This window comes from Ptychodera flava, chromosome 16, assembly GCF_041260155.1.
Source record: "Ptychodera flava strain L36383 chromosome 16, AS_Pfla_20210202, whole genome shotgun sequence".
Classification (NCBI taxonomy): Eukaryota; Metazoa; Hemichordata; class Enteropneusta; family Ptychoderidae; genus Ptychodera; species Ptychodera flava.
In genome coordinates this window covers 8,842,886-8,870,835 of record NC_091943.1, presented here as the reverse complement: position 1 = coordinate 8,870,835, position 27,950 = coordinate 8,842,886, and the positions used below count along the sequence as shown (strand labels likewise).

The 27,950-nt window shown below is 39.0% G+C and overlaps 1 protein-coding gene across 1 annotated transcript; it reads right to left on the bottom strand.

Moving 5' to 3' along the window:
- Nucleotides 1-436: 436 nt before the first annotated feature.
- Nucleotides 437-27,754, bottom strand: LOC139152736 (negative elongation factor E-like). The gene is made up of 8 exons (XM_070726052.1): nt 27,569-27,754; nt 25,257-25,332; nt 23,906-23,979; nt 22,766-22,947; nt 22,294-22,334; nt 7,757-7,904; nt 6,223-6,380; nt 437-2,054 (listed from the first exon to the last, which is right to left on the bottom strand). Exons 1-8 carry the CDS (start codon nt 27,638-27,640, stop codon nt 1,981-1,983), a joined length of 825 nt encoding a protein of 274 aa, XP_070582153.1. The 5' UTR covers nt 27,641-27,754; the 3' UTR covers nt 437-1,980.
- Between the last annotated feature and the right edge of the window lie 196 nt (nt 27,755-27,950).

The following is a 27,950-nucleotide window of genomic DNA, read 5'->3' as shown; positions in this document are numbered from 1 at the left end:
TCAATCCAAATTACAGAAAATTATTTTGTTGCTTTGCTTTTTGCTCTGTCTTAACTTCTTCCAATATTGGTGGATCCTTCACTGTCACTGTTCACTGTTGTGTGTAGTGTTTTTGTTACCCACCAAGACAGTACGTAAAGAAGGTAGTGCCAGAATTTTAATTTTCTAACGGGAGTAATGCTTTCCTAGCTTCATCTTCAGATTAGAAAAGTTGGCGAGAAGTCAGTTTTATCTCACAATATCTTATTCAATGTCGGTGGAAACTTTGGAGATTAGTTAGTTCACTGTCATGCAGAGTACGTATTTCTCAAGAGCTGAGGTGCACTCCATCTTTGATTGAAGTGTCTTACAATATTGCAGAGATTTAGAAAATTTTGATTACAGGTGGCGAAAATAAAAGTACAAGTGATTACAAGTAGTGTATGTGCATGTAAAGTTCGTGCGAAATGTTATGATTTTTTATTAAAACTAAATTTTCAAAGCTGGGAAATTTTATCTGACAGCTCGTTGTTTTTGCTGGCTGCTGGCTATTCTCTACATCTCTGTATTGTGTAAACTGCTTCAATTGTCAAGAATGACAGTATCTGTGTGCCATTGACATCCCAACACTATACAAATGTGCAAGCTGGCATCAATGACAGACTCCATCAACAATGCCTCAGTCCCTTTGGCACACTCTGTAAGCGCAAGCAGCCATGGATAGTTAAATTAAATACAAGACAAAACTAAGATTAAATACAAGACAAAACTAAGAGCATCAATTTGTCACCATTTAGGACAGAAAATATTTCATCTATTGTTGGTGGTACATACAAAGCAGTTCAGGAATTATTGCAGGTCAGACATTTTATTTCAAATATGGAGAAGAACGATGATGCTTCACTTGAAACTGACAAAGTCTGTATACAGCGGATTGTTGTTTAAGTTTATTGTACAGGAAAACCTGCAATTGTACAATGGGAAGCCTTCATTGAGACTGACATAGCAGACAAGTGATCATTCAATGGTCGTATCACATTCCAAACAAATACAGCAAAATGCAAATTGATGTTGAGATCTCTATTACCTTACCTAATAATTTATGCTATAGATTGTTTCTAAATTTGTATAAACTGGTTCAAACAAATGTTAATAGTAGCATACTCTTGAAGATAATTGTATCCGTCATGTCGACACATACATATATCAGAGTATTGCTGATAGGCTGACAAGACCCAGGATGTAAGCATTTACTAAGGCAAGTCACTTGATGTGGAAACATTTAGTGGGGCAATACTCAAAGCTGGAAAAAGAACAGCTAGAAACTGCGCATGTGACCTAGATGACTGATGCTCAGATACTTATGTATTTTATCATCAATATTGCTCTAAACTTTGCCACAAGCGGCAACTAGACAAGTGTACAGCTGTGTGACACAGCAAGGTTTATGTACCGGTACACTTTTTGAGAATTGAATGGGAAAACAAGCAGATTGTTGAAAAATTAATTGAAATAGGCGGTTTCTGTTAAATATTCAGGCAAGATGGGAGCATAAATGTGTCTTGTAGGTCAAAAAAACTATACCTCTAACACCCGTCTAATATATGGATGTTCCTTACTTGCACTCGCACATTGAATAGGGCCAACTCTGAGAAAAATAAACTGAAATCCAAGACACACAGAAACAGGGCCTATTAGCAAGATATTGAGACTTGAATACTTAAAGTGGATAAGGTTTTAATGCTCATAATAGTTATGGTATAGTTTCCCCTTCTCCAAGGCAGTATGAATACTACACCATATAAGAGTGGCAGTAAAAATGGCACTGCCATTCAGTGTTAAAGTTATTTCCTCTCTATTTACAACCACTGAGGGCGCTCTCCAGTTGCAGGTACAGAAGCTGACATAAACTGAAACAAGGCAATAGTTTTTTCCAGGTCTTCCAATACTGTGAAGTCATACTCATGATAACTCAAAGTAAAAGGCCTGGAGCATCATTCATTATGAGAATGTATCGTCTTCATAAACAACCATTTCTCGCTTTTCCCTGTGTGAATTCTTGGTGATACCAGCAGCTGCAAAGATAACAAATTCAAATATCATTAGAAACAAACTAATTCAGTTGCCCATCACTGAGGACTGTGAATATGTTTTAAAGTGAATTCTTTTCCTCCAAAACATTTTATCTCATTTTCCTAGAATCTACCATGAAGATGTAACAAAATTAAAGTTGAAAGCCAAGAACTACATTGAAATAATTTTGAACAAAATATCAAAAGTATTCACAACCAGTGAGCCATTTGGTTTTTTATAGATAAGGAAACATACAAGTTACAGATTGAGAAAAGAATATTTTTGAGCAACATATGTCTCCGACCAGCTGATCTTATTACTGATAAAACTTTTCACCTCCTAACAATTCTGCACAGGTGTATCTGTTACACTTGAAAACAATGTGATGTGTTCAAATTTAGAAGTCATAGAATCAACACAAATTAGATTTCTTCATCTTCAAACATCAAGTACAAGTCATCTCACTTCAAAAGAATTAATTTCTGATCCAAACTAAAAGTGGCCAGATGGTATTTCTGTCTTGTAAGGGTGTACACCTTGAATTACCCTATCAAAGTACAATGCTATAGTTTTCAGTCGCAATACCAGATCTCTACTGAGCTAAATAGTAAGAAATGATGAAGGTCTAAGTATTTGAATGTAAAATACACAGCAATGGCTAGAATACTGCACTGACAACATTGAACACACTGTCCTGACTACCTACCTACACTGCCCCATGGTGAGTTGTCAGTGGCACTTTCTAACATTCAACACACTGTCCTGACTACCTACCTACACTGCCCTATAATGAGTTGTCAGTGGCACTTTCTAACATTGAACACACTGTCCTGACTACCTACCTACACTGCCCATGGTGAGTTGTCAGTGGCACTTTCTAACATTGAACACACTGTCTTGACTACCTACCTACACTGCCCCATGGTGAGTTGTCAGTGGCACTTTCTAACATTCAACACACTGTCCTGACTACCTACCTACACTGCCCCATGGTGAGTTGTCAGTGGCACTTTCTAACATTGAACACACTGTCCTGACTACCTACCTACACTGCCCCATGGTGAGTTGTCAGTGGCACTTTCTAACATTGAACACACTGTCCTGACTACCTACCTACACTGCCCTATGGTGAGTTGTCAGTGGCACTTTCTAACATTGAACACACTGTCCTGACTACCTACCTACACTGCCCCATGGTGAGTTGTCAGTGCCACTTTCTAACATTCAACACACTGTCCTGACTACCTACCTACACTGCCCCATGGTGAGTTGTCAGTGCCACTTTCTAACATTCAACACACTGTCCTGACTACCTACCTACACTGCCCCATGGTGAGTTGTCAGTGGCACTTTCTAACATTCAACACACTGTCCTGACTACCTACCTACACTGCCCTATGGTGAGTTGTCAGTGGCACTTTCTAACATTGAACACACTGTCCTGACTACCTACCTACACTGCCCATGGTGAGTTGTCAGTGGCACTTTCTAACATTGAACACACTGTCCTGACTACCTACCTACACTGCCCTATGGTGAGTTGTCAGTGCCACTTTCTAACATTGAACACACTGTCCTGACTACCTACCTACACTGCCCTATGGTGAGTTGTCAGTGGCACTTTCTAACATTCAACACACTGTCCTGACTACCTACCTACACTGCCCCATGGTGAGTTGTCAGTGGCACTTTCTAACATTCAACACACTGTCCTGACTACCTACCTACACTGCCCCATGGTGAGTTGTCAGTGGCACTTTCTAACATTGAACACACTGTCCTGACTACCTACCTACACTGCCCAATGGTGAGTTGTCAGTGGCACTTTCTAACATTGAACACACTGTCCTGACTACCTACCTACACTGCCCCATGGTGAGTTGTCAGTGGCACTTTCTAACATTGAACACACTGTCCTGACTACCTACCTACACTGCCCTATGGTGAGTTGTCAGTGGCACTTTCTAACATTCAACACACTGTCCTGACTACCTACCTACACTGCCCTATGGTGAGTTGTCAGTGGCACTTTCTAACATTCAACACACTGTCCTGACTACCTACCTACACTGCCCCATGGTGAGTTGTCAGTGGCACTTTCTAACATTCAACACACTGTCCTGACTACCTACCTACACTGCCCCATGGTGAGTTGTCAGTGGCACTTTCTAACATTCAACACACTGTCCTGACTACCTACCTACACTGCCCCATGGTGAGTTGTCAGTGGCACTTTCTAACATTCAACACACTGTCCTGACTACCTACCTACACTGCCCCATGGTGAGTTGTCAGTGGCACTTTCTAACATTCAACACACTGTCCTGACTACCTACCTACACTGCCCCATGGTGAGTTGTCAGTGGCACTTTCTAACATTCAACACACTGTCCTGACTACCTACCTACACTGCCCCATGGTGAGTTGTCAGTGGCACTTTCTAACATTCAACACACTGTCTGACTACCTACCTACACTGCCCCATGGTGAGTTGTCAGTGGCACTTTCTAACATTCAACACACTGTCCTGACTACCTACCTACACTGCCCCATGGTGAGTTGTCAGTGCCACTTTCTAACATTGAACACACTGTCCTGACTACCTACCTACACTGCCCTATAATGAGTTGTCAGTGGCACTTTCTAACATTCAACACACTGTCCTGACTACCTACCTACACTGCCCTATAATGAGTTGTCAGTGGCACTTTCTAACATTCAACACACTGTCCTGACTACCTACCTACACTGCCCCATGGTGAGTTGTCAGTGGCACTTTCTAACATTCAACACACTGTCCTGACTACCTACCTACACTGCCCCATGGTGAGTTGTCAGTGGCACTTTCTAACATTGAACACACTGTCCTGACTACCTACCTACACTGCCCTATGGTGAGTTGTCAGTGGCACTTTCTAACATTGAACACACTGTCCTGACTACCTACCTACACTGCCCCATGGTGAGTTGTCAGTGGCACTTTCTAACATTGAACACACGTCCTGACTACCTACCTACACTGCCCCATGGTGAGTTGTCAGTGGCACTTTCTAACATTGAACACACTGTCCTGACTACCTACCTACACTGCCCCATGGTGAGTTGTCAGTGGCACTTTCTAACATTCAACACACTGTCCTGACTACCTACCTACACTGCCCCATGGTGAGTTGTCAGTGGCACTTTCTAACATTCAACACACTGTTCTGACTACCTACCTACACTGCCCCATGGTGAGTTGTCAGTGGCACTTTCTAACATTCAACACACTGTCCTGACTACCTACCTACACTGCCCCATGGTGAGTTTGTCAGTGGCACTTTCTAACATTCAACACACTGTCCTGACTACCTACCTACACTGCCCTATAATGAGTTGTCAGTGGCACTTTCTAACATTCAACACACTGTCCTGACTACCTACCTACACTGCCCCATGGTGAGTTGTCAGTGGCACTTTCTAACATTCAACACACTGTCCTGACTACCTACCTACACTGCCCCATGGTGAGTTGTCAGTGCCACTTTCTAACATTCAACACACTGTCCTGACTACCTACCTACACTGCCCCATGGTGAGTTGTCAGTGGCACTTTCTAACATTCAACACACTGTCCTGACTACCTACCTACACTGCCCCATGATGAGTTGTCAGTGGCACTTTCTAACATTCAACACACTGTCCTGACTACCTACCTACACTGCCCCATGATGAGTTGTCAGTGCCACTTTCTAACATTCAACACACTGTCCTGACTACCTACCTACACTGCCCCATGATGAGTTGTCAGTGGCACTTTCTAACATTCAACACACTGTCCTGACTACCTACCTACACTGCCCCATGATGAGTTGTCAGTGGCGCTTTCTAACATTGAACACACTGTCCTGACTACCTACCTACACTGCCCCATGGTGAGTTGTCAGTGGCACTTTCTAACATTCAACACACTGTCCTGACTACCTACCTACACTGCCCCATGGTGAGTTGTCAGTGGCACTTTCTAACATTGAACACACTGTCCTGACTACCTACCTACACTGCCCATGGTGAGTTGTCAGTGCCACTTTCTAACATTGAACACACTGTCCTGACTACCTACCTACACTGCCCTATGGTGAGTTGTCAGTGCCACTTTCTAACATTGAACACACTGTCCTGACTACCTACCTACACTGCCCCATGGTGAGTTGTCAGTGGCGCTTTCTAACATCGGCTGTCTTCTTGCCATGGAAACTTTTAAAAAGATACTGCCAACAAGTGTGCCATTGACTTCATCTATCGCCTTGTCTGCCATTTCCATCTTCTCAAAGGTAACAAAGCCACAGCTGTGGAAAGGTCAAGGTCATGGGTTACTTCATGTCAGTTGAAGGTGAGTTTGGTACAGGGATATACCTTTTGGTATGAAGGGCTTACATTTGATTCTATGACAGAAATGAAACTGTGGTGCCTTGAGGCACAACTGATAGTTATGCTGTTCAGACCGGCCATTTTGTGTTGGTGTAGCACCAGTGCTGGGCCTGGGCCGATGTTCAACAACCAATGTTGACACGTTTGGTCCAGGTAAGAAGGGGGGTTCAGGGCTGATGCAAATTTGGGTCAACGCAAATTTGTGTGTGTGGACACATCACGTCGGCCCTGGTCTCAGTTGATGCCAAACGATATCAAAAATTCCACGCACTGGTTATTTCTCCACTGCCATAGTACATATACTTTATGCTCATCCAATAAATAGTGAAGATCTCTCTGATGATTAAAATGGCGAGTGGTGGTCATATTTGCCCTTCTTGTGTGTAAAAAACGCAGGAAAATCATGAACAGTAGAAACAGGGCGCCATTATTCAAATGCGCCATTTTGAACTTTGACAGGTAAGAGGTCACAAAGGACGGTAAATTTATATTGGCCCAAATTCAGGTACTGGTAAGTATGGGTAAGTGCAAACACGGCCCAAATCTATTCCCAAAAAGACAATTATTTTACGTCGGCCCAAATTTCAGTTGGATTATAAATGTGAACTACGGTAATGCTATCATTTGGTTTGGGATATAAGACCTCTGGAGTGAAAATTAACATATTTAGTGGGTGATTATTTCCCACCAAATATGCTAATTTTCACCCCAAAGGTCTTATATCCGCAACCAAATACCGAGCGCACCGTTTATAACTTCATTATAATATGCTAAAGTTAAACACAAGTGGACATATGCCGTTTTTACGACTAAAGCTGGAACAAGTTCAGGCGCTCAACCTGAACACAAATTCTGAAAAGAACGTTTCAGAATGTGCGTGTGTGCACAGTTGATTCTATACAATACAATGCATAAATATTGTGATTACACATCAAACTTGAACAATTTGTCATGAAAAAACACCCAAAAAACTTTTAAAAGTTATGTTGTTGTTACATAGTCGTCGCCGTCATACAAACTCTTCATTTATGGGTTCATTGAGCTGCACCAGACTAAAATGTAACAATCAAAATCAATCTCACACCTTATACTTGTTCGACATTATGGCGTGTTGAGCTCTCAAGCTGGAGTTTGAATTTGCGCGAGCTCATGTTTGAAGCGCGCAGGTCTTCTTGTTGAGAATATAAACCCCGGCTCTAGCCAATCAGATTGCCGAATTCTAGCTAAGCATATTATAATTATAATTTATTTCAATTAATTTAACTATGTAAAAGTTGAAGGTTTGAAATCTTACCTTCTGTCTCGTTCCATATTAATGTTGACAATTTTGCCAATTCGACTGAAGGCTTGTTGACATATCTGTTCTGTAATACCAAGTCCATGTACGTAGACTGTATTGCCTTTCTTTCTTTCTCTTCTGTCGTCGTAATGGCTGACTGGTCCTGTAATTCAATTGATACATATCATTAGGCAATGGGTGATGATAATTTGCCAGCGATAGTTTTAAACAATTGTGCTGATTCACTTTCCATTCCACTTTCATATATAATCGGTCTATCCATGAGGGAGTTTCCCAACAAAGTGGATGAAAGCTTTGGCTGTATCTATACACAAGAAGGGTTTAAAAACTAACGTTAGAAATTATCGCCCAGTGTCCCTCTTATCAATTGTTTTGAAAACATGTAAGAAAATAATATCAAGGCACGTATATACCATATAACCATGTAAAGTGTGTTTTATCTGAACAACAGTATAGTTTTTTTGCCTGGGCGATCATATGAGTCTAATCTATCTGCCTTGCTTAATGAAGCTCGTATTGCTGTTAATGAGGCAAGACAGTGGGATGTCATATATACAGATTTTTCCACAGCATTCGACAAAGTAAAACATAAATATTTAGTTCACAAACTTAATAAGTCTGGCATACAAGACACCTTCCTTGACTGGTTTAATAACTACCTAACTGATAGATCCCAGGTAGTTATTGTTAAAGGGTGTAGATCAGACCCTGTCTTAGTTAAGTCCGGGGTTCCGCAGGGGTCACAACTGGGACCACTGTGTTTTCATTCTTTATTTTAGCACAGTGGGGGTCCCCCTTGTTGACAACATATCCAAGAATGCCGCATGAGGTCACGGGTTGATTTTTATGTTTGCGACATTGCCGCTGATATGGTGGCTGATTTGTCACAAGCATACCAACTTACCAAATCTAACACGCAATAAAGGTCAATTAATCTAAGTTAAATATCTGCTGAACATTGAACAGTAATTACAAGCTGGATTGAGATCACATTTGATCATGATTTTCTTGAATCAGTTGAATGGGGCTTGCTCGAGCCATGGAGCTAAACACTTACCCGTATGCGTGTATTTGCGAACAGACTATCAATAACCGGGCTCTGGTCTACGACATCGCTAGCAAGGACAGAATATCATTTCAAGAGGCCTAACAGGAGTACAATTGACAAAAACGCAAGCTACAGAAATCTACAGGTCGCAGAGCAATGCCCGCTGCAGCAAGAAGCATCTCTTCCGTGGTCTGCATGAACATTGGTGTCAAGAGAACCGGGTATATGGCGCGCTACACTCGCCTGTGGAGAATCCAACTCCACTACGAAGTTTACCCGTCTGGGGGTGCAAACAAGAATTCCGTGTACAGGTATCAAGTCAAGCGAAGGACCTTTCATAGGACTTCTTGTTATGCGGGGGATTATCTCATTTGAAAGAGGATTCAGACCTACCCGGCAATCAGGAGGTACAACAACGAAGTTTGCGTAGCACCGGTAGGCCTACACTAGCTAGCCGTTTGATCACTGCCACGGCCGTGCACAGGATCTCTCAAAAAGTCCCTATGTGTAGCCGTGCAATTTTCCTGTCAAATGCTGTGAAAACCCGCTCGTTTTTGTCTATTGTGTCCTGTCATTTGACTACTTCTAGCCACGTATTACTAGAAGAAGTAAGAAATGGTGATCAACAGTGGGTCGTGGGCCAAGTCATCGCGGAGCTGGTACGTTGTGCAGCTAGTCGTGGGACTGGATTCTCTTATATCCGTGTGCGTCAACGCGGTGACCTTCTCCCTTATCGAAGCAACAGCATCTCCCGTGTCCTGCTCTGGCTTGCCGATCATGGTCTTGAGTGTAATTTTTGTGTTAGGCATTGTGCTTGTTGCTAGTCTACATATATACATATATGTATATGTGTGTATATATATATATATATATATATATATATATATATATATATATATATATATATATATATATATATATATATATATATAATGTTGATCATTTTAGTGATGTATCTTTACTGTGCTGTACATAGCATTGTGTACAACCAGCGTGACCGCGCGCGATCAAACCAATTTGTTCACTGTGACTGCATGCAGTAAACTCAGCGACATAATGTGCAGAGTGTCTCAATATTCGTAGCCTTACATGAGTTTAGAGATAAAAATACACCACTGAATTTCGTTTCCGATCTTAATATTTTACTATTGCATGATGTTGAGTCTTACAAAGGCGTTAACAAAGTGAGGGACCGCTCCCATCTCACTCCGATTGAAGTTCAGAAGACTTGGTTTACAACATTTACGTTAATCAACAAAAAAATTGTGCACGCGCAGCGAGACGACCACTGCACTTTAAATGATATATTTGGTAATTTTATATGTGGCTCCTTAGGCTATGCAGACGATCTGAAGTTCTTTAAAATAATACGTAGTGTGAATGACTGTTCAATGTTACAAGAAGATATCAATTACTTGTCTACATGGTCTGAGAAATGGTGCCAATTGACAGGGCTTATAATATTGATGCACACAACTTGGAGACTGTTTATAGTTACAGTGATCTAGGCGTGACACTAGACACAAAGTTAACTTTTTCAACTCACGTGTTTTCCATTGTCACTGATGCTCGAAGACTACTTGGCATGCTAAAAAGGTTTGGCAAAAGGTTGTCGGTGGATGCATTGCTCGTGGTTTACAAAACGTTCATTTGAACTAAACTTGAGTACGCCTAAGTTGTTTGGAACAGCATTGACAAAGTGTACTCAGACAAGCTAGAAGGTGTACAGCATAATTTTGTTAAATATTTGTGTTATCTTGTAAAAGTAGGGTTTGATGATTATTCATATGATGATCTGTGTGTTATGTTTAATTTACAAATGCTGTCTAAAAGGCGCACTTATTTTGACCTTGTTTCCCTTCACAAATCAATTAATGCCCTTCTTGATTGCCAACCAATTTTTAATTTACACATTCCTGGGCGATCAACTAGACAGAAAAGGACATTTCATGAACCTGGTGGTAGAGTTAAATTTACCAGCAATTCACTTTTTGGTTTCGACGGTAGAAGTACGCGCCGAATCGTGTCGCGGTCAACTTACATCGACATAAACTATTTATATGGGATAGGGAAGAGTAAGCTTTTCTTGTTTGGAAGGCCATACGTTCAACTGGAACTCCTCTCCGTATCTGCCAAACGGAAAGTTACTCGTAAACTATAGGTATGTATGAGGTACTTCATTATTTTAGCTGAATCATTCTATTAATGTCAGTTGAGCTGCTGAATTATAACATGTTATGAGAGCATTTCTCACACACTTTTGTATTACTTTAGGCTACTGCACAGCTTTTAAGCGTCCGGGACACGAGACGGAACATATGAAGTCATCACCAGTGGAGCCAAAATGGGACCAGTAAAACAGGCATTCAGGAAGACATGTAAGTTTGCTATTTCCTTTCACGGTCTTCCTTTTCTTTTAACACATTACAGTGTGAATTCTTAACAGGCTGACTGAGGAAGCATGTTTATGTTCCTCTAACATTATAACACAAAAATAATTAGAATTGGTTTGACTATCAGAGCATAGGTCACAAAATAATATCTTGTTTTTTGAAAACTGAGTCACTACGAGTTGTGTCACGCCTATATATAATGACCAAAGCAAAGTCAAAGCGTGGAATATACTTTATTTACTAACAAAGATGGAAACATTATATTCATTTTTGTTACGTTTAACAGTTTTTGACAAGTATCGACAATCAGTTCATGAAGAAACAGTAAAATCGTTGGAAGATGCATTGCATGTGGTGAGTATTAGTCTTGATACAGGATACAGTTTATTTGCAACAATCTAGAAGCCTATAAATGTAAGCATAAAAGCTTTTCACAATTCACAATATCATTATCCTTTCAAATCCAGGAAATTGCATCAGAAGACAGGACATCCAATCCTGGCATTGACATCATGAGCGATGCACGCCATGGAACACGCAAAAACTCAAAAAACACATGATGTGGTTATCCTGGGTGACATGTAAGTTTTCCAACATCTATCAACATTAGAGACATGACTTACGTAATTAATTTTTCTCATTTTGAAGACTAACCACACTTGCTTTGAATGTACTTTTTGAAATTACTTGGCCGTTTTTGTAATAAATGCCCATTTTTGTAACTGGTTTAATTTTTCACGTTATTCCTCATAGATCTCACAAATGCATTCATAAAAAGGTGATAACAAAAGAGGATGACAGCTGTACACAACGGCATGAAATGGTGGGCGTGTGAAGGTTTTATAACTGGGCAGACGAGAAAGGTAAATGTGTATTACCGGTAATTGAAAACTGTTTTATCTGTGCATGGATGTCTATGTAGTCATTGTTCTAGTATGCTAAAATAACAATACATATATATATATATATATATATATATATATATATATATATATATATATATATATTATATATATATATATATATGTCTGTGTGTCTGGGTGTGTGTGAGAAATATGTGTACACGTAATCGTGTATCAGCTGCTGGTTTATTTAGTAATGTAAATTATTCTGAAAAGATCATATTTGCTGAGAATAAACGTCTGTTGAGATTTGATAATGTTAACATTTCACCAAAATTCGAAAGATTAAATGTAAATATGTAACTGTTTGTTTAGTGACTAAGGCGGTGGAAAGGAAAACGAAGAAAATACAATGGACGCAAACCGCAAACCAAAAATGTAACCTGGCATCCGAACTCTAAAAATAGCGTCAATGACACTGTAGCTCCCATCCTGAACTATTTAGTGTTTGTTCTCTGGTCAGATATTTGAACATGTGTGAAAGGGATAAAGTGCATGAAGTGAAAATACTTAAATGTAATGTACTGGAGACAGTGAAATATGTTTAATGTATTTATTCAGAATATAAAATGGAAAAAATACAGAATTAGAAATATCGTATACTGTGATACAACCATTAACTAAACAAGTCATTGACAATGACAGTCCCCACTTGTAATAGGAGTATTAGTCTTGATGGGGCAGGGAAATGTGGTCATTAAGAAGTATCACTGGAGTGTATATGTTGAGATCTATGGGCAAATAGGTCTATGTCGTTGTTCCCAATTTGAAACACATGAGGCATGTCTAAGTTATGGTTCTAAATCGGGAAAAAAGATCAGACCTCTAGCAGTATTGGCCAGCCAAGAAATACATATGCGCATAATAAATGAGGTACAAGATGTGACATCTTAAGGTCTAATATCCTATCAAAATTGGAGGGTATAGAACTTGTGGTACTGAGATATGCATATATATGTATAATCAAGGTCAAAGGTCATTGAGGTTACATGACATTTTGAAAAAAAAATTATATTGCTAATTAATCCCTATATGCCAAAAAATCAGACCTCTAGCTCTATTCACTTGCCCAGAATTAGATGTGTGCAAAATTAATGAGGTAAAGCATGTGTTGTCATAAGGTCTCCCATCCTACTAAATACAAAGGACATAGCACTTGTAGTTACTTATTTATTGACATAAACATACATTTTAGATAAAAGGTCATCAACGGTCACATGACATTTGGTCAAAAAATTTCTCTTCTATAGTTATCCCTATATACCAAAAATCAGACATCCAGCTCTATTGGCTTGCTCAGAATGAGATATGTGCATAATTAATGAGCTACAATATGTGGCATCATAAGGTGTCCAATCATACCAGATATGAAGGTGTAGCACTTGTGGTTACTGAGTTATGGACAAATATGTATATTTGAGGTCAAAGGTCACCGAGGTCACATTACATTTGTCAAAAAAAATTCTCTCCTATAGTTATCCCTATATATCAAAAATCAGACCTCTGGCTCTATTGGCTTGCTCAAAATTAGATATGCACATAATTAATGAGGTACAATATGTGGCATCATAAGGTGTCCCATCATACTATACATGAAGGGTGTAGCACTTGTGGTTACTGAGTTATGGACAAATATGTATATTTGAGGTCAAAGGTCACCGAAGTCATGTCACATTTTGTCAAAAAAATTGTATTGCTAGGTTATCCCTATATACCAAATATAGTTATCAAAACAAACCACCAATTGTATGAAACATGGGCCTAAATACAGACAGACTGACATTCACAGACTGGCACAGAGTGATGACATTGACCCCAAGTGTGCCTTGGCCCATGGAGAGTGATAAAGATATAACAAAAAGCTGAATGTAATGATAAAATAGTTAAGTATAGGCCTACAGACACTGAGGGTGAATATGTTACAGCAATTTGTTAGTTTCTTTTCATTTTCTACTTCTGTGATAATTTTTAAGACAATCAAACTGCAAGGCAGTTTAATATTTAATTGACATAATTTAATTTAATATTTAATATTTAATTATTTTATATAATTTAATTGACATACATGTTATCTTGTACAAGCACACAGCAAACTGTTCTTGATTTTCATTTACAATTTGACATAGACCAGGGTTCTCAAAAATTTTTGAAGTTGGCGGAAAATTCAGAAAAGTAGGCGGTTAGCTAATGTGTGCAACCAGGTTCCCTGGGCGGGGGGGGGGGGGGGGGGGGGGGGAGATAGTTCTAAGCAATTTCAAGCATTCTTATACAGTGTATAAAAGGCTATTCCAACATACACACAGGAGGGAGGGTTTCAAGGAGGGGGTCCCCTCCCTGAAAGCAAGAAATTTTTAAAATTTGAAGACATTTTGGAGTAATTTCATGCATTATTGTACTGTATGAAAAACCATTTCAGCATGAGAGTGTTAAGGATTATTTTAAATTTGAAGACATTTCTGAGCAATTTCATGCATTCTTATACAGTGTATAAAAGGCTATTTCAACATACACAAAGGGAGAGGGTTTCAGGGACGGGGGTGGGCAAGAAATTTTTAAATTTTGAAGACATTTTGGAGTAATTTTATGCATTCTTGTACAGTATTAAAGACCGTTTCAGCATACAGAATAATCATTATCATTGCCAATTACAACATGTTTTCAAGGGATAAAGTTTTAAAAAAAGTCAGAAAAATTAATTTGATATCACTTGGGCCTGTCAAACATTCATTGACAAGGATAATAGCAAAATTTCACCAGACTGTTGTGTAGAATTATGTTTAGCTCATGACTTGAACAAACATTTTGAAATACATCATAGAATGGGGCCTAGGGTTTTCACAACCCAGGTAACGATCCGCTAGAATCCTGACCAGCCTGGCTGTACAAAGTGTTTTACTGATTTAAATAAACTTGATTGAAGATACAGTAAAATCAAAGAGTTTATTCAATTCAATGAATTATAGGAACACAATTTTCAGTGATTTTAATTCACTGTACTAATTTCACAATAAAACGAATCCGCGAGCTGATTATTGATTTTTTGCTGATGTTGAATATAATTGAAAAAGAGAGCTAAATTTCAGTGTTCATGTTTGATAAAACCTCAAACTATAAACGACACTGAACGCCAGCCTGTACTACACTGGTAGTCAATTGTAACACAGTACACACAACGCGATATCGGTCGACCTGAAATTTGACACTGTGATCGACGTAGCGTTTCAAAAGTACGAAAAGTGAGACTAAGTAATTTTTTGTTTATTTAGATTTGACCTAAACCTCCCATAACCAACAGACAAAGTCACAAAATCAAAGTTTTCAAGCGTCAACTTTCTCTTCCGCGATGCACACAACCACAGCCCCTCCACAAAGCGCGATGTCGATCGACTTGAGTTGAATATTGACATCGTGATCGACCATGGATAGATTGACGTGGCGTTTCGAAAGTATGAACACTGAGACTCAGTAACTTGTGGTCGCTTTAGATTTTATCAAAAACCTACCAAACCCATCAGACTAGGCCCTACTCTTACGCAGAAAACCAAAGCTCTCAAGCGACTTTCTCTTCCGCGTTGAGCGAAACAAAAGTCGGCTTCATTCGGAAATGGTCGGCTATTCGCGGGCATAACGTAATTGTATGTTAGTCCAATTTTCGGCTATACCCGATGTGAACGTCGGAATAATTCGGGCTGTGATCGGGCGAGCGAGGTTGACCTCGAGAGCGATGCCCAGTGTATAGTACAACACGTTCGCTGATCGCGGTACTACAGTGATAGCAACAAGTTCACCGCGTAAATTGCTAGACTACATATACCCACATCGGCACTTCTGAAATATTATCTGCGGCTTGCAAGACCACCAAAAAATCTAATTATTGTTATCAAAACCAGAATTTCCGGGCCAGAGAGCGAAACAGTGCTGTAAAGTAGCCGGCCAAAATACGAAAGTAGCCGGTCAATTTGGCCGGCATCCGGCTAAAAATGAACACGCTGTAGACTGAAATACATAACATGCAAACAAATATTACATTTTGCCCATGCACCAGATACATGGAGAGATTTCAACATGCAATCATTAACTCAGAAACCCTATAGGGAAAAGTAAACATTGTTTTCTTCCAGAGCAGCTGGTATATCCACATCTGGAGCAACTTACAAACTTAACCAATTACACAAGGATGATGACACAAGAGATAAAGTTAAACTGTGGTGAACTTGACTATTCCTTTCAAATCCTTACCTAACTTGATTGACATCTTAAACTAAAATACACTGCATGTTTAATGGCACACAAAAATACATCAGGGGTGTACCATTTGATAAAAGGGGGTTGTCTGGAAGATTGATGAGGAACATCTTTTTTATCCGATACACTGTACATTCTTTTTTTCCCACTATCCCACCTTTTCTTTTTGACAAACCTTCTGTGGCTGATTTTTTTATTGACATTTGTTTGGATTTTTTTCAAAATCTGCCAGGACTCCCCCCCCCCCCCTCCATCACTCTTTAACATTGAAAAAAACTTTGAATATATTTGTTGGAAACCAAACCTGCTAAAATCACCTCAGCTATGTTTTCTCATTATTTTTTGCCGCATTTCAACACCAAATACAGTTTACCATTTCAAATGCTTACTGAATCACAACATTATCTTAAACATAGGGCCAATGTCCCTGAAGCTACTATAGACATGGATACAAAATTAAGTATTTCCTGACTGTATGAAATCATCTCACTAAGGTCATCCTAGGGACCTGTTAACCAAATATTAAAGCTGTCTGACCAGCGGTTTTGAAAAAAACAAGCGACCCAATAGTCGACAGAGCTCTGCTGTGTTATGTAGAGAGCAACTTTTTGTGACATATGTATTGATGAAGATGGTTGAGATCTTTGATAGCTCATTTCAGGATGGCCTGACCTAAAATGGCAACATTAGCTGCAAATATACAAAATTGATGATTTCATCATAATTATGTATAAAAATGTATACAAAATATCAAAGCTATCACATGAGTAACTTTTGAGAAACAAATATTTGACCAAAAATGGCAAAAATTGACTCAAAAATACAAAAATTGAAGATTTCATCAAATTTCACTATATCACACTAGGAGAACCCCAGGAACCTGTATACCAAATATCAAAGGCATCAGACAAGTAGTTTTTGAGAAACACATTTTTTGACCAAAAATGTCAAAAATTGCACCAAAAATACAAAATTGCAGATTTCATCATATATTCTATATATCATATTTAGTTTATCTGTAGGAACCTGTATACCAAATATCAAAGCTGTCAGACGAGCGGTTTTGATGAAATAAATTTTGACCAAAAATGACAAAAAAATTCCTTAAAAATACAGATTTGCATATTTCATCACAATTTGAACAAATCCAAATTGGGTTATCCCTAGGGACCTGTATATTAAATATCAAAGCTGTCAGACGAGCGGTTTTGATGAAATAAATTTTTGACCAAAAATGACAAAAAAATTCCTTAAAATACAGATTTGCATATTTCATCACAATTTGAACAAATCCAATTTGGGTTATCCCTAGGGACCTGTATACCAAATATCAAAGCTGTCTGACCAGCGGTTCATGAAGAAGAAGATTTTTTACCAAAAACGCCTTTTTTGGCACTAATTTGTATATTTTCAACAATATCAAAAAATCAAAAAAAGCACAATTATTTCAGGTCAGCCCAAAGTACTTACATGCTAATTTTTTATGTAATCTGCTCAGTGGATTATTGAGATTTTCAATTTTGACCGTTTTTACATTTTTTCACTTAATTTGCATATTTTTGGCAATGACAACTTCATTTGAACAAAATCTCATCTACAGCCCATCATCCATGTACACACCAAATATCAAGATGAAATGTGCAGCGGTTTTGGAGTTTTTGATGTTGACGGACAGACATACAGACATACAGACATACAGACATACATACATACAGACATTTCCCTAGCCTATAAGAATAGCTTCCATTGCCATATATACATATGGCTATGGGAGCTAAAAATAAAGGTAATGTCATAAAATGTATAATTCCATTCAGTTGAAAATCATAGCAAAAGTCATTGCAAATTTTAGTCATCAATATGTAATACTGATACCTCACAGTATTCCAACAGATAGTCAAATAATTTAATGTACTCTATACAATGCCAGGTGTTTCTGTCAAGTAAGTTGTTGTAACGTACAACTCTTCTCACGAAACTTCTGTTACAACTACATGTGTCTACTATGTAAGAGAAAATCCATAGTTGAGAATATTCATATCAAATGTAGCTGTTTGTATGTGTATATTATGACAGGATCCGGCATAAAGACGCACTGTTATTGGTCCATGAAACGTGCGAAGCAGTATCTGCAAGTCCATGGAAACACATCCGAGGTACGGGCAGAGGCATCACGTTGATTACGTCAAGACCTGGACAATATTGTGGCACACTATCAAGTAAGTACTGTGAATTTCAAAAAAATACCACCCATTGAAAGTGTCTCACATAGTATGATAGTTAATGTCATATACTGCAGTCAACGAACTGTGCTTTTTACAGCATACCCAGAGCTTGAATAAATAGTTGAACATGTTTTCAAAAACATTTTTTTTAATATTTTGCCAAGGACAACCACACAAATTGTGACAAATCATCAAGGTGTCATACCGGGCCATAAGAAGTCCAACAGCAGCTGAAATGCTGAGGAAGGCATTACAAAAATCAGCTATCTACAAACATCCTGAAAACTAGATCGACATGAGTTTCTTTCCTCTTATTTTCCTTATATTATTCATATTGTGCATCGTGAAATCTTTCTTACTCAGCAGATCTAGTAAACATTTTTCTTTACTTTTTTCCATTCACAGTGTCAGGATACCCATTATGTTGAAAGTTTCAATAATGTGGCCCTCTAGTAGCACGACAAGCGAATAGCTTTTGGCAAGACCGGGTATAAGTTTCGAAGTGACCTCACCTGCTTGGATTGGGTAATGTTCATTATTGATAGTTTCTTTTAGTCATAAGGTGTCCTTCGTGATCAGCTCTTAGGCATGACATCCGAGAACTAAGGTCAGGAAAAATTTTTAAGATGACAAAATTTCATAGGCATTACGAAACATACACATTTGAAAAGATTGTAGTTGAAAAGCTGTATGTGTTTGTTTCTCTCTTACTGCAGTAGCATTCATCATTGTAAAATTAATGAGTGTATTTTACTGAGTAGTGCAACAAAACAACTCGCTGCCCCTTTCTTCTATCAAGCCAAATATTGCAAGCACAATGTTTCTATCTGTGGTCTCACAATATACTCTTTAAAATGTCCATATTTCAGAATGAGAATGTTGATCGGCCATGCAGTACACCAAGGCCAAGGCCAAAAAGGACTCGACGATGGCAAGATTGGGAGAATGGCAGGCATTACCGACGATGATCGACATGACACCATTTGAAGAAGAAGACTTACCATTGGCGAGCAGCCATTTGGAAGCGGCTGATGCAAGAATGCTACAGCCAAGCATGAACTGGAAATGCCACTGTGTGCTGTGCACACGCATGCCAAAAGGCCCTTTTCAGGGCCACCACATCCTCAAAAAGAGAACTACCAATACTTCAGTGTATTCCGTTCATACTCGTGGTTAATAATTGAAGATTCCCACGAGTGATTGACATTAATTTAATAATAAAGATCATAAATCAGTACAGAAAAAAAAGAATACAGAACACACAAACATACATACATGCATACACCTATACAACCAACAATCAACATCGTAAAGAATACACGTTATAAACCATTTTATTGTTGTCTGTGAAAATCACCATTTGTCCATTCATCTAGCATGTCAACATGGTTTTGTGAATACTGAAAAAGTTGTTGAATAAGGCTTCACACTTTGCAGTTCCTTTCCCTGTGGTCGACCACGTAATAAGCTTACAATTGACAATTGTAACAGTATGAACGAACGTCAAAAGATTACATTTTGTGTGGGGTGGGCATTCCCTCTAAAATTTGTTTGCCTGTAGAATGCTGCAATAATAGAGGCGTTTGGCATGGTAGGAGTATTTTATTTTGCAACAGTGACCATAGTGAAGGGACCTTGATCTGACGAATACCTTAGCGGCCTGGTCACTATCCAACCGCCATCTTTGTCCCATTAATTTTATGTTGACTGCTTGAATACGTCAGGATCACAGTTCAATCTTCAGAAATTAGTCGTTTTAATGTTATTTCGACATCAACATTTCCAAATTGGATGAAAACAGATGACAGTTCCAATAATTTGAATGATTAGAGCGATGCGGATCGTGTTTATAGCATACCGGTATATTGACTTGTAGTGGTCAGTTTGTACTTTGCGGGAACTGTCCCGCGCTAGCGACACACTGTAGCCATGCGTACCCTGCTGCGTGTTCCCGGCGTTATGGCTGGTGGGAGGCAGCATAACATCAGAAACACACAGCACAGTATGAAGGGCTAGTGAAATCTGTAACTTGAACGCACCACACCTCATGCCAAAATGTATGTATTCCAACGCGTTCATATCGACGCTCTAGGTGAACATTTACACGACTATCTCTTGGCTTCTTAGTGTATGTTTCCCATAGAACGCCGCCGTAATTAGCGTCTGACAGAACAGCTTGCCACGTACCGGTACGCGTGTCGCGTGACTTTGAAGACGTTGGACTTGTTTGGCTTCAAGTACAGTTGCAGCGACCATGATCTGTAAAATGCTTATCAATCAATACAAACAGTTTCAAGGCAGGTGACAATCTATGTTTATAATTCTGCTAATATAGCGGCGTTTGACGCACAACAATGAAATCGATACTAGTTTGACAGGGTGGAGTACCTGCTAATGCACAATCCTGGGATTGAGAACGGCGGCTTTAAGACTGATAAGAAATCCACCAAACTCAGCAGGTAACTCCTCCAATGAGTAAACTGGTATGCCTATTCTTGAAATTTTTAAAAGGGAGATAAAATATCATAGTGCGTAAAACATGATCTGTTGTAGTCATTTTGTGTCCCTTTTTTCTTCTTGTATTTGAATTATAATTACAACAAATTGTGTTTTACACTACAGTATTTTATCCCACTTTCAATACTCTCCAAAGAGCTGGGTGCTAGTAGTCGCGCCAAAGGCTTACTGACTACGTATGTGCAGATTCATAATATACTATGCGAGTAACTGGAAGTGTACCCGACTTACATGAGCGCCGCCATGTTTTTGAGTGCTCGTAAGTATTATTTTATAACATGCAATTAATAAAATATATATCTCTTATTAGCCGGTAAGTATTATTATCCATCTTGTCACTAATACACTATATCGTTACTATCACGCCTCCCCCCAAAAAAAAGAAAAAGAGAGAAAACTCGTGCATATGAACGAGGGCATACGCAAAGAATGCTGGGATTGAATTTCAGAAAAGCGCCCCCTGTGTCAATCACTAGATGCAAAATTGCTAGTTTTCTGACGTAACGCTATAGTTTTCAGCTTGCAAGTGGAATTTGGGCAGTGGAGTTACAATTACAACAATAATGATGACACAATACGTCCCTTGTCAAACAAAATGAGTTGTTGTCATGGTAAAAATTGCCAATTTTTGTCCAACATTTTAACTCATTATGGAAATTCTATACCTGCAGGGTCTTACATCATGTACGTGATCTGTTTCATCAGAGAGTAAACTGGGCAAACGTATATAGCAAGTGGCAATTCATTCTATTTTATCATGAATCAATGCAAATAATATTTCTGATTTTTCATGTAACCCCTGCGCGTGACACCAAGGGCTGAGCCCTATACAATATTAGAAATGATTTGTTCTAGTATAAGCATATCACTTTCCTCAGACTAGGAGCTGCCTGCTGAGTTTGGTGGATTCCTTGTTAGTCTTTAGACCATAAAACAGAGGCTTGCTCAGGTAAACGCCAGGTCAACTAGCAAAGTGCTCAGCCAAGTTGCTGAGTAATTACCTAATTTGGTGTGCTGATTACTCGTACACCTGATGTAAATTGTGGGTAATCTCAATTACTGAGTATTCCTCTATGAGTTCTACTTGTTCTCACTGTTCTCACAAGATGTAAAATCTTGTCAACACTCACTGATTATGGCAGAGGAGATAGGAATGGGAAAGACAATGTGTTAGGCAAACAATGCAGTCTGGGTAACTTACTTGAATCTCTTGATAATGAGCCACTTCCACTACTGACAAAACTGAAAATGAAAAAAAAAAATGAACAATACATAATTGTATGGATGGAAATAGTTTGGAGGAACCTTACAATAAAAAAAATTATCATTATTCACATTTGATATTTTAAGAGATACACTCACTGGCTGGGATAAAGAAATGCAACTGTACACTCTGTAGTTTTTCAACACAATTTTGATACAAGAGTCTATATTCAGGTAGTGAACATTTCCTTTCACAGATGGATGTAAGTTTTCATTACAGATCCAATGAACCAGTCATATCTTCAAATCCTGATATGATGTACTCATTGGCAGTATGAAAGGAACTATTGGAATATTGTAACGTAATATTTTGGTCAAAAATTTTCCTAGGATTTTCAGTACATGCATTGACTGCATAGTGAATACAAATCCATACAAGTACATTGAGGTAGGTGAGTGGAGGCTGATACCTTTCATAAAGTGGTTTGACTGATTTGTTTGGTGATGGAGCACTGTCTTCTGTCGGAGTACTGGGATGGAATGGTTGAAAACTCAGAGTGTTGTGAGATTTCTCAGGATCTTTCAACTTGTGTTCAAGATTCTTAGATCTCTTGAATCCGGAGCTCTTACTGTCAGGATCTAGTTTGATGGCCTGTAGGAAGGAGTATGTAACAATCACATGAATGGAAATATGACACTGCTTTAGGCATCTCATCTCAATATATCTGTCTATTATTTTCTCAAACTGAGTTTTGTAGTGTAATGATGACACACAGTTTTTTTGTTCTCTATGTATGCTCTCCAACCTTTCACTCTCTAGCAATACAACAGCAGACTTTTCTGATGAAGTTTAATAGGATATTGAGCAGAAATACAATTGTCTAATTATTCATTGTTGTCAATGGGTTAAACCCTGAATTCCACTGGACCACAACACAAACAGAAAAATGTGCAAAAATGTATGCAGAAGTACGACTATTTTATATGCTTTTGCACAAATAAGTTTGTTTGTACTGTCATTATGTGATCCCTTAGGGCTGAGTTACATCTTTTTTATTCTGGAGTAGAAGTGTAGATGCCAAATTACTTGTTTCTTTCTTTCACCTTTGCCAACCTGTTGCACTATCTAAACAGCATCGAATTTGTGTATAGTTTGTCATAGAGGGCACACATCATTGAAATTCACTCATACTTCAGATCATTTGAGATCAACGACAAGAAAGAGGCCAGAGGGACGGCGAAAAAAAGACCTCAAAAGTTTTATGGTTTCCTCTTGGGTTTTTTGAGGGGTTTACCGGTATGTACAGTTAGTTTTACTTTGTCAAAGATGAATGTTTCATTCTTCCTAGTGTTAAGTTATCTGTGGTGAGTTGTTAGTATTTTAGCAGCTTTGCATCTTAAAAATGCATTGTAACTTGGACTGTGTGCGTGAAGAGCAACAGACAGATGACCTTGGTTGAATCTGGCAAGGTGAGTATCAGCTTGGAGTTGTTTATTCAAGGCTAGACGGAATCAGTAAACTTGGATGGCCGGCCTTCCTCTGAGGAACTGCAACGAACAAGGTAGGAACCAGCAGGTTGCAGAGAACCATAGTTAGCAGACTAACTTACCCCTGTGGCTACTAATTTCTTGGCGACTTCCTTGGCTGCTTCTTTGGCACCTTCACTGACATCCTCCACAGCAACTGTAATCAATGGAACATTACATGATTGACAGACCCTTCAGTATGAATTGTATCTTGGATTAATAGCATACATGGTTTGCTAAGTAACAAAGCAATACTTTCTTTAGAAATTTTGATCTCTGTGTCTGTGTCTTAACTATTGATATTTGTCAAAAAAACATTACCATAAAATTGAGCAACATTTGAAAATCAATGAAAAAGAAAGTTAGTTATATTCTACACAATTTGAGAAATTGAGGAATTTGCAACCTATAAAGGGTAAGTAGATGTAACTTTTGATAAATTTTTTAACTATATTCATATACTTCTTAGTGTACTGTAAAAGCATTAGTTATTCACTGGAATTTAATAACGCTACTTTCGCAGACACATAAAATCTACTAAATAAAATCTCAGTGAAAATGTTAAATAACTTTTATCCTAATGAAAAGTCTAAAACATCAAAATAGTGAAATAAAATGCCAGTTAAAAATAATAATTTTACAGTATGTTGAGATACACAGTATTCAGCTTGTAAACATAGCCAGAGCCGACACATATACAAACTGAATTGTTATTGTAGATACATGAATACAGGTCTGGACTGGAATTCAAATGTCAACAATAACAGCCCACTTTACATGTATACCTGATTTGGTGACAAGATGAATTTTGTGGGTGTTTCAACATACTGGGGAGAACTAGAACTTGACATACAGTACAAGACCAGAGAAAAATACCGTTATCAAAAGTTACAGTCCCTTTGATGTATGTATTTGGGCGGAATGGTCCTTTAACAGTCTAACCTCATTCATGGTCATTGCTTGCAAATATTAATAAAAACAAAGTTGTCTACAAATATATTTCCGTCTGGAGTAGATGCAAACTTGTAGCTCTACGGTGAGGCAGTCGGTGAGTATTGGTTTTTGGGACCTCGCTAACCAGTAGAGCTACAATGCTGAAGGCCCTGTACCGTTCAAAATAAGCGTACCGCATATGGTGCTGTATTTGGGTGTAAAATCACACATATTTACTGCATTTGGTTGTACCAATTTATCACTACTGAAGACAAAACACTATACTATACTAACCTTGTCGTTTATGGGGGTTTGGTATTAGTTCAAACAAGTCTATCGCATTCTATAAACATTGAGCGTGGGGCATCCATGTTTCTGGGAGCCAGCATTACCAGAAGTTGGTAACGGCGACTCCCAGAAATGTTTTTGGAAGGCGATTGACAGAGCTTCAAGTTTGCAGCTACGTCTGGAGATGAAACAAGATAAGTGAGGTTTTCTTACTTCTCTTTTGTTGTGTTGCTGCTGATGAAGTACTTGCTTGTCTTTTGGTTTGCTTCAATTGCTGCAATGCCTTTTTCTGTGAAAATCAAGTGTGACATTACATTCAATTCGTAGCAGACATGAGTGGTACGGAAATACAAAATTTATAAGACACATTATAATTACCATCGGATATTGAGTTTGAATATTGTCGTAAGTTTGTGGAAAATTAAACGAAAACCTGTTACTTCCTTGGACCATGGAGCTAGAAACGTTTCTAGCTCCATGCTTGGACATTTGCTGCAGATCATCTGTCTGAAAAAAATGTCACCTTTCACTCTTTCACATGTAATAGAACCATCCCAGGAGTGTATGTGATATACATGGCACATGAGTAAGGGATCTTTTGAAACAAACACTGAATCGATGTTATTCAGAAAAGTAAAACATCAACTACAGTGATCTAAATCTTGATTATAAAACAGTATGACGACAGTGAGAAGGGAGAGTAGGGTGACCGGATGATTTTTAAAACTGAAATCTTTTGCCAAAATTTTGATGGCACCTGTTGAAAGCGTTGGTATATTAAAAGTCCAAATCTGGAAAAATGATATGGCTAATTAACATCATCACAATTTGGCAGCCTCTTGAAAATCAAAGTTTCCAAATTCTTTTCCTGAGAATATTGAAATGAGGAAAAATGAGACAGTTTGACCACAAATCGGCCCAAATATGGTTCAAATGGCTCAAAGATGACTAACTGTACAATAATGAGTCAGGTGAAAGGTGCATTTATAGTTTCCAAATTATTTCTGTGAGAATATTGTATAGGCTGATAAGTCCAGTGACAGAAAATGGAAGATTGTCCTCACGCTGACCTTTGTGTTTCCAGTATCATGGATACAAGCCATTGTTTCTGGTCAGAGACAGGTGTGCATGGGTGAAAAAGCATGTTGTTCAAGTACGGCACTATTGCGAACCTTACTTCCTGCTTTGGGAAAACCGTGGGCGCTAATTTGCGCTGCATAGCTGAGCCTTTTTAGAGCACAGAACAAGTAGAAAAATATCTAAGGTACAATTTGCCCGCATGGCCACTCCTTCCCTTCTTGGAAAACAATGCCAAAAGTCATAGACGTTTCAAAGTAAAAAATGTCGTAAGCAGTTTTTTGGAAATTTTTGCACTCATCTTGACTTCATAGTCTTCACAACATTCACTGTGAAATGCAACTGTTTCCGTTCACACGATCTCTCATAGCGGCCGTTCGCGTGCGAGTAGATGACTTCCAAGATGGCGCCCCCTCTAGCTGCAAAATTGTAGCGCTACGGTGAGGCGGTCGGTGATTTTTGGTTTTTGCGACTTCGCTCACCAGTAGCGCTACAATGCCAATGGCCATAAGCGCACCCCACTGGACTAGGCGTGTTGATGTGAAATGCTACATGTTTACTGCATTTGGTCGTACCGATTTATGACAGCTGAAGACTCAACACTATACTACATTAACCTTGTCGTTTATGGGGTTTGGAATTTGTTCAAACACGTCGATCGCGTTCCATAAACATTGGGCTTGCGTTGGGCATCTGTGTTTCTGGGAGCTGCCACTACCGGAAGTTGGTAATCACATCAACACGCCTTGTCCAACGGGGTGCGCTTATTTTCACCTCTACAGGGCCATCGGCATTGTAGCGCTACTGGTGAGCGAAGTCGCAAAAACCAAAAATCACCGACCGCCTCACCGTAACACTACAATTTTGCAGCTACGCCCCCTCTGACGTTTGTTGACAAAGTGTGTTCGTAAACTTCAAGATTTTGTCGCCATTACCTTGTTCACAGACATAAATGTGCACAACTGTTGCATAATTAAGGTGAATTTGTGCAACTTATCACTACCTGAGCCCTACTTTAAGCCTTAAGTTAGATTTCGAGCATTCGCTCTCAGAGTTTTCGTGTCAGCCCCATTGTTAAGGAATAGGAGGGCGTCTCGTCCGGTCACCCTATTGGAGAGGGTACCATATGCTTTGACAGAAACCCTGCGTGTATGTCGTTACTACAAACTCCACATGTTCTAGCTGCAATAATTGTAACCCACGGGCCTTTATTTGCCGTTTTGGCTGTTCAGCCCCTGCCCGGGGCGGGGTTGAACAGCCAACACGGCAAATAAAGGTCCGTGGGTACAATTATTGCAGGTACACATGGTCTGCATACATTGATATCTTTTCTTCATGATAGTATTTGCGTTGTTGCACTGCCGTCATTTCGCCTTTTGTTTTGGTACAGCATTCATGTCGATTGATCATGTGTGTTCAACGTAATGCCAATACTCCGATCAACTAACCTTTTTCCTGAGTAGCGCATATTTTCGCTTCAATATTTCCTCTTCTTCCGTTAGAGTGGCTGGAAACCCCATAATGAACTATACCGAGGGTTAAATTCTCAAGTCTAGCGCGACGGCATACGTGACCTCTGTACATTCATTTGTGCGTTTGTCATAACTTTACTCTTAGGTTCAGACAACATGCATAATCTTTAGAGACTTTCTTCCGCTTTGTCACTTTTGGTAAATATCCTATTGAATTGGCTACTAGAGTCACTACCATGGGTCTCGTTGATGAAATTTGGCTCAGAGACCAGCTGAAATAAAAATTGTTAACCGGAAACGCATATTTGCCAGCAAAAGGGGCTTCCCGCCTCGTTTTCATGTTGTGGGATTCCCTCTC

What these genes read in the sequence shown, in the direction of transcription:
- LOC139152736 (XM_070726052.1), bottom strand. Translation starts at nt 27,640, where the DNA reads ATGGGGTTTCCAGCCACTCTAACGGAAGAAGAGGAAATATTGAAGCGA. An exon ending in GTCAAACCACTTTATGAAAG is followed by an intron (nt 22,335 to 22,765) that starts GTATCAGCCTCC and finishes TTTCATTTTCAG; the next exon opens with TTTTGTCAGTAGTGGAAGTG. An exon ending in AATATGGAACGAGACAGAAG is followed by an intron (nt 6,381 to 7,756) that starts GTAAGATTTCAA and finishes ACCTTTCCACAG; the next exon opens with CTGTGGCTTTGTTACCTTTG.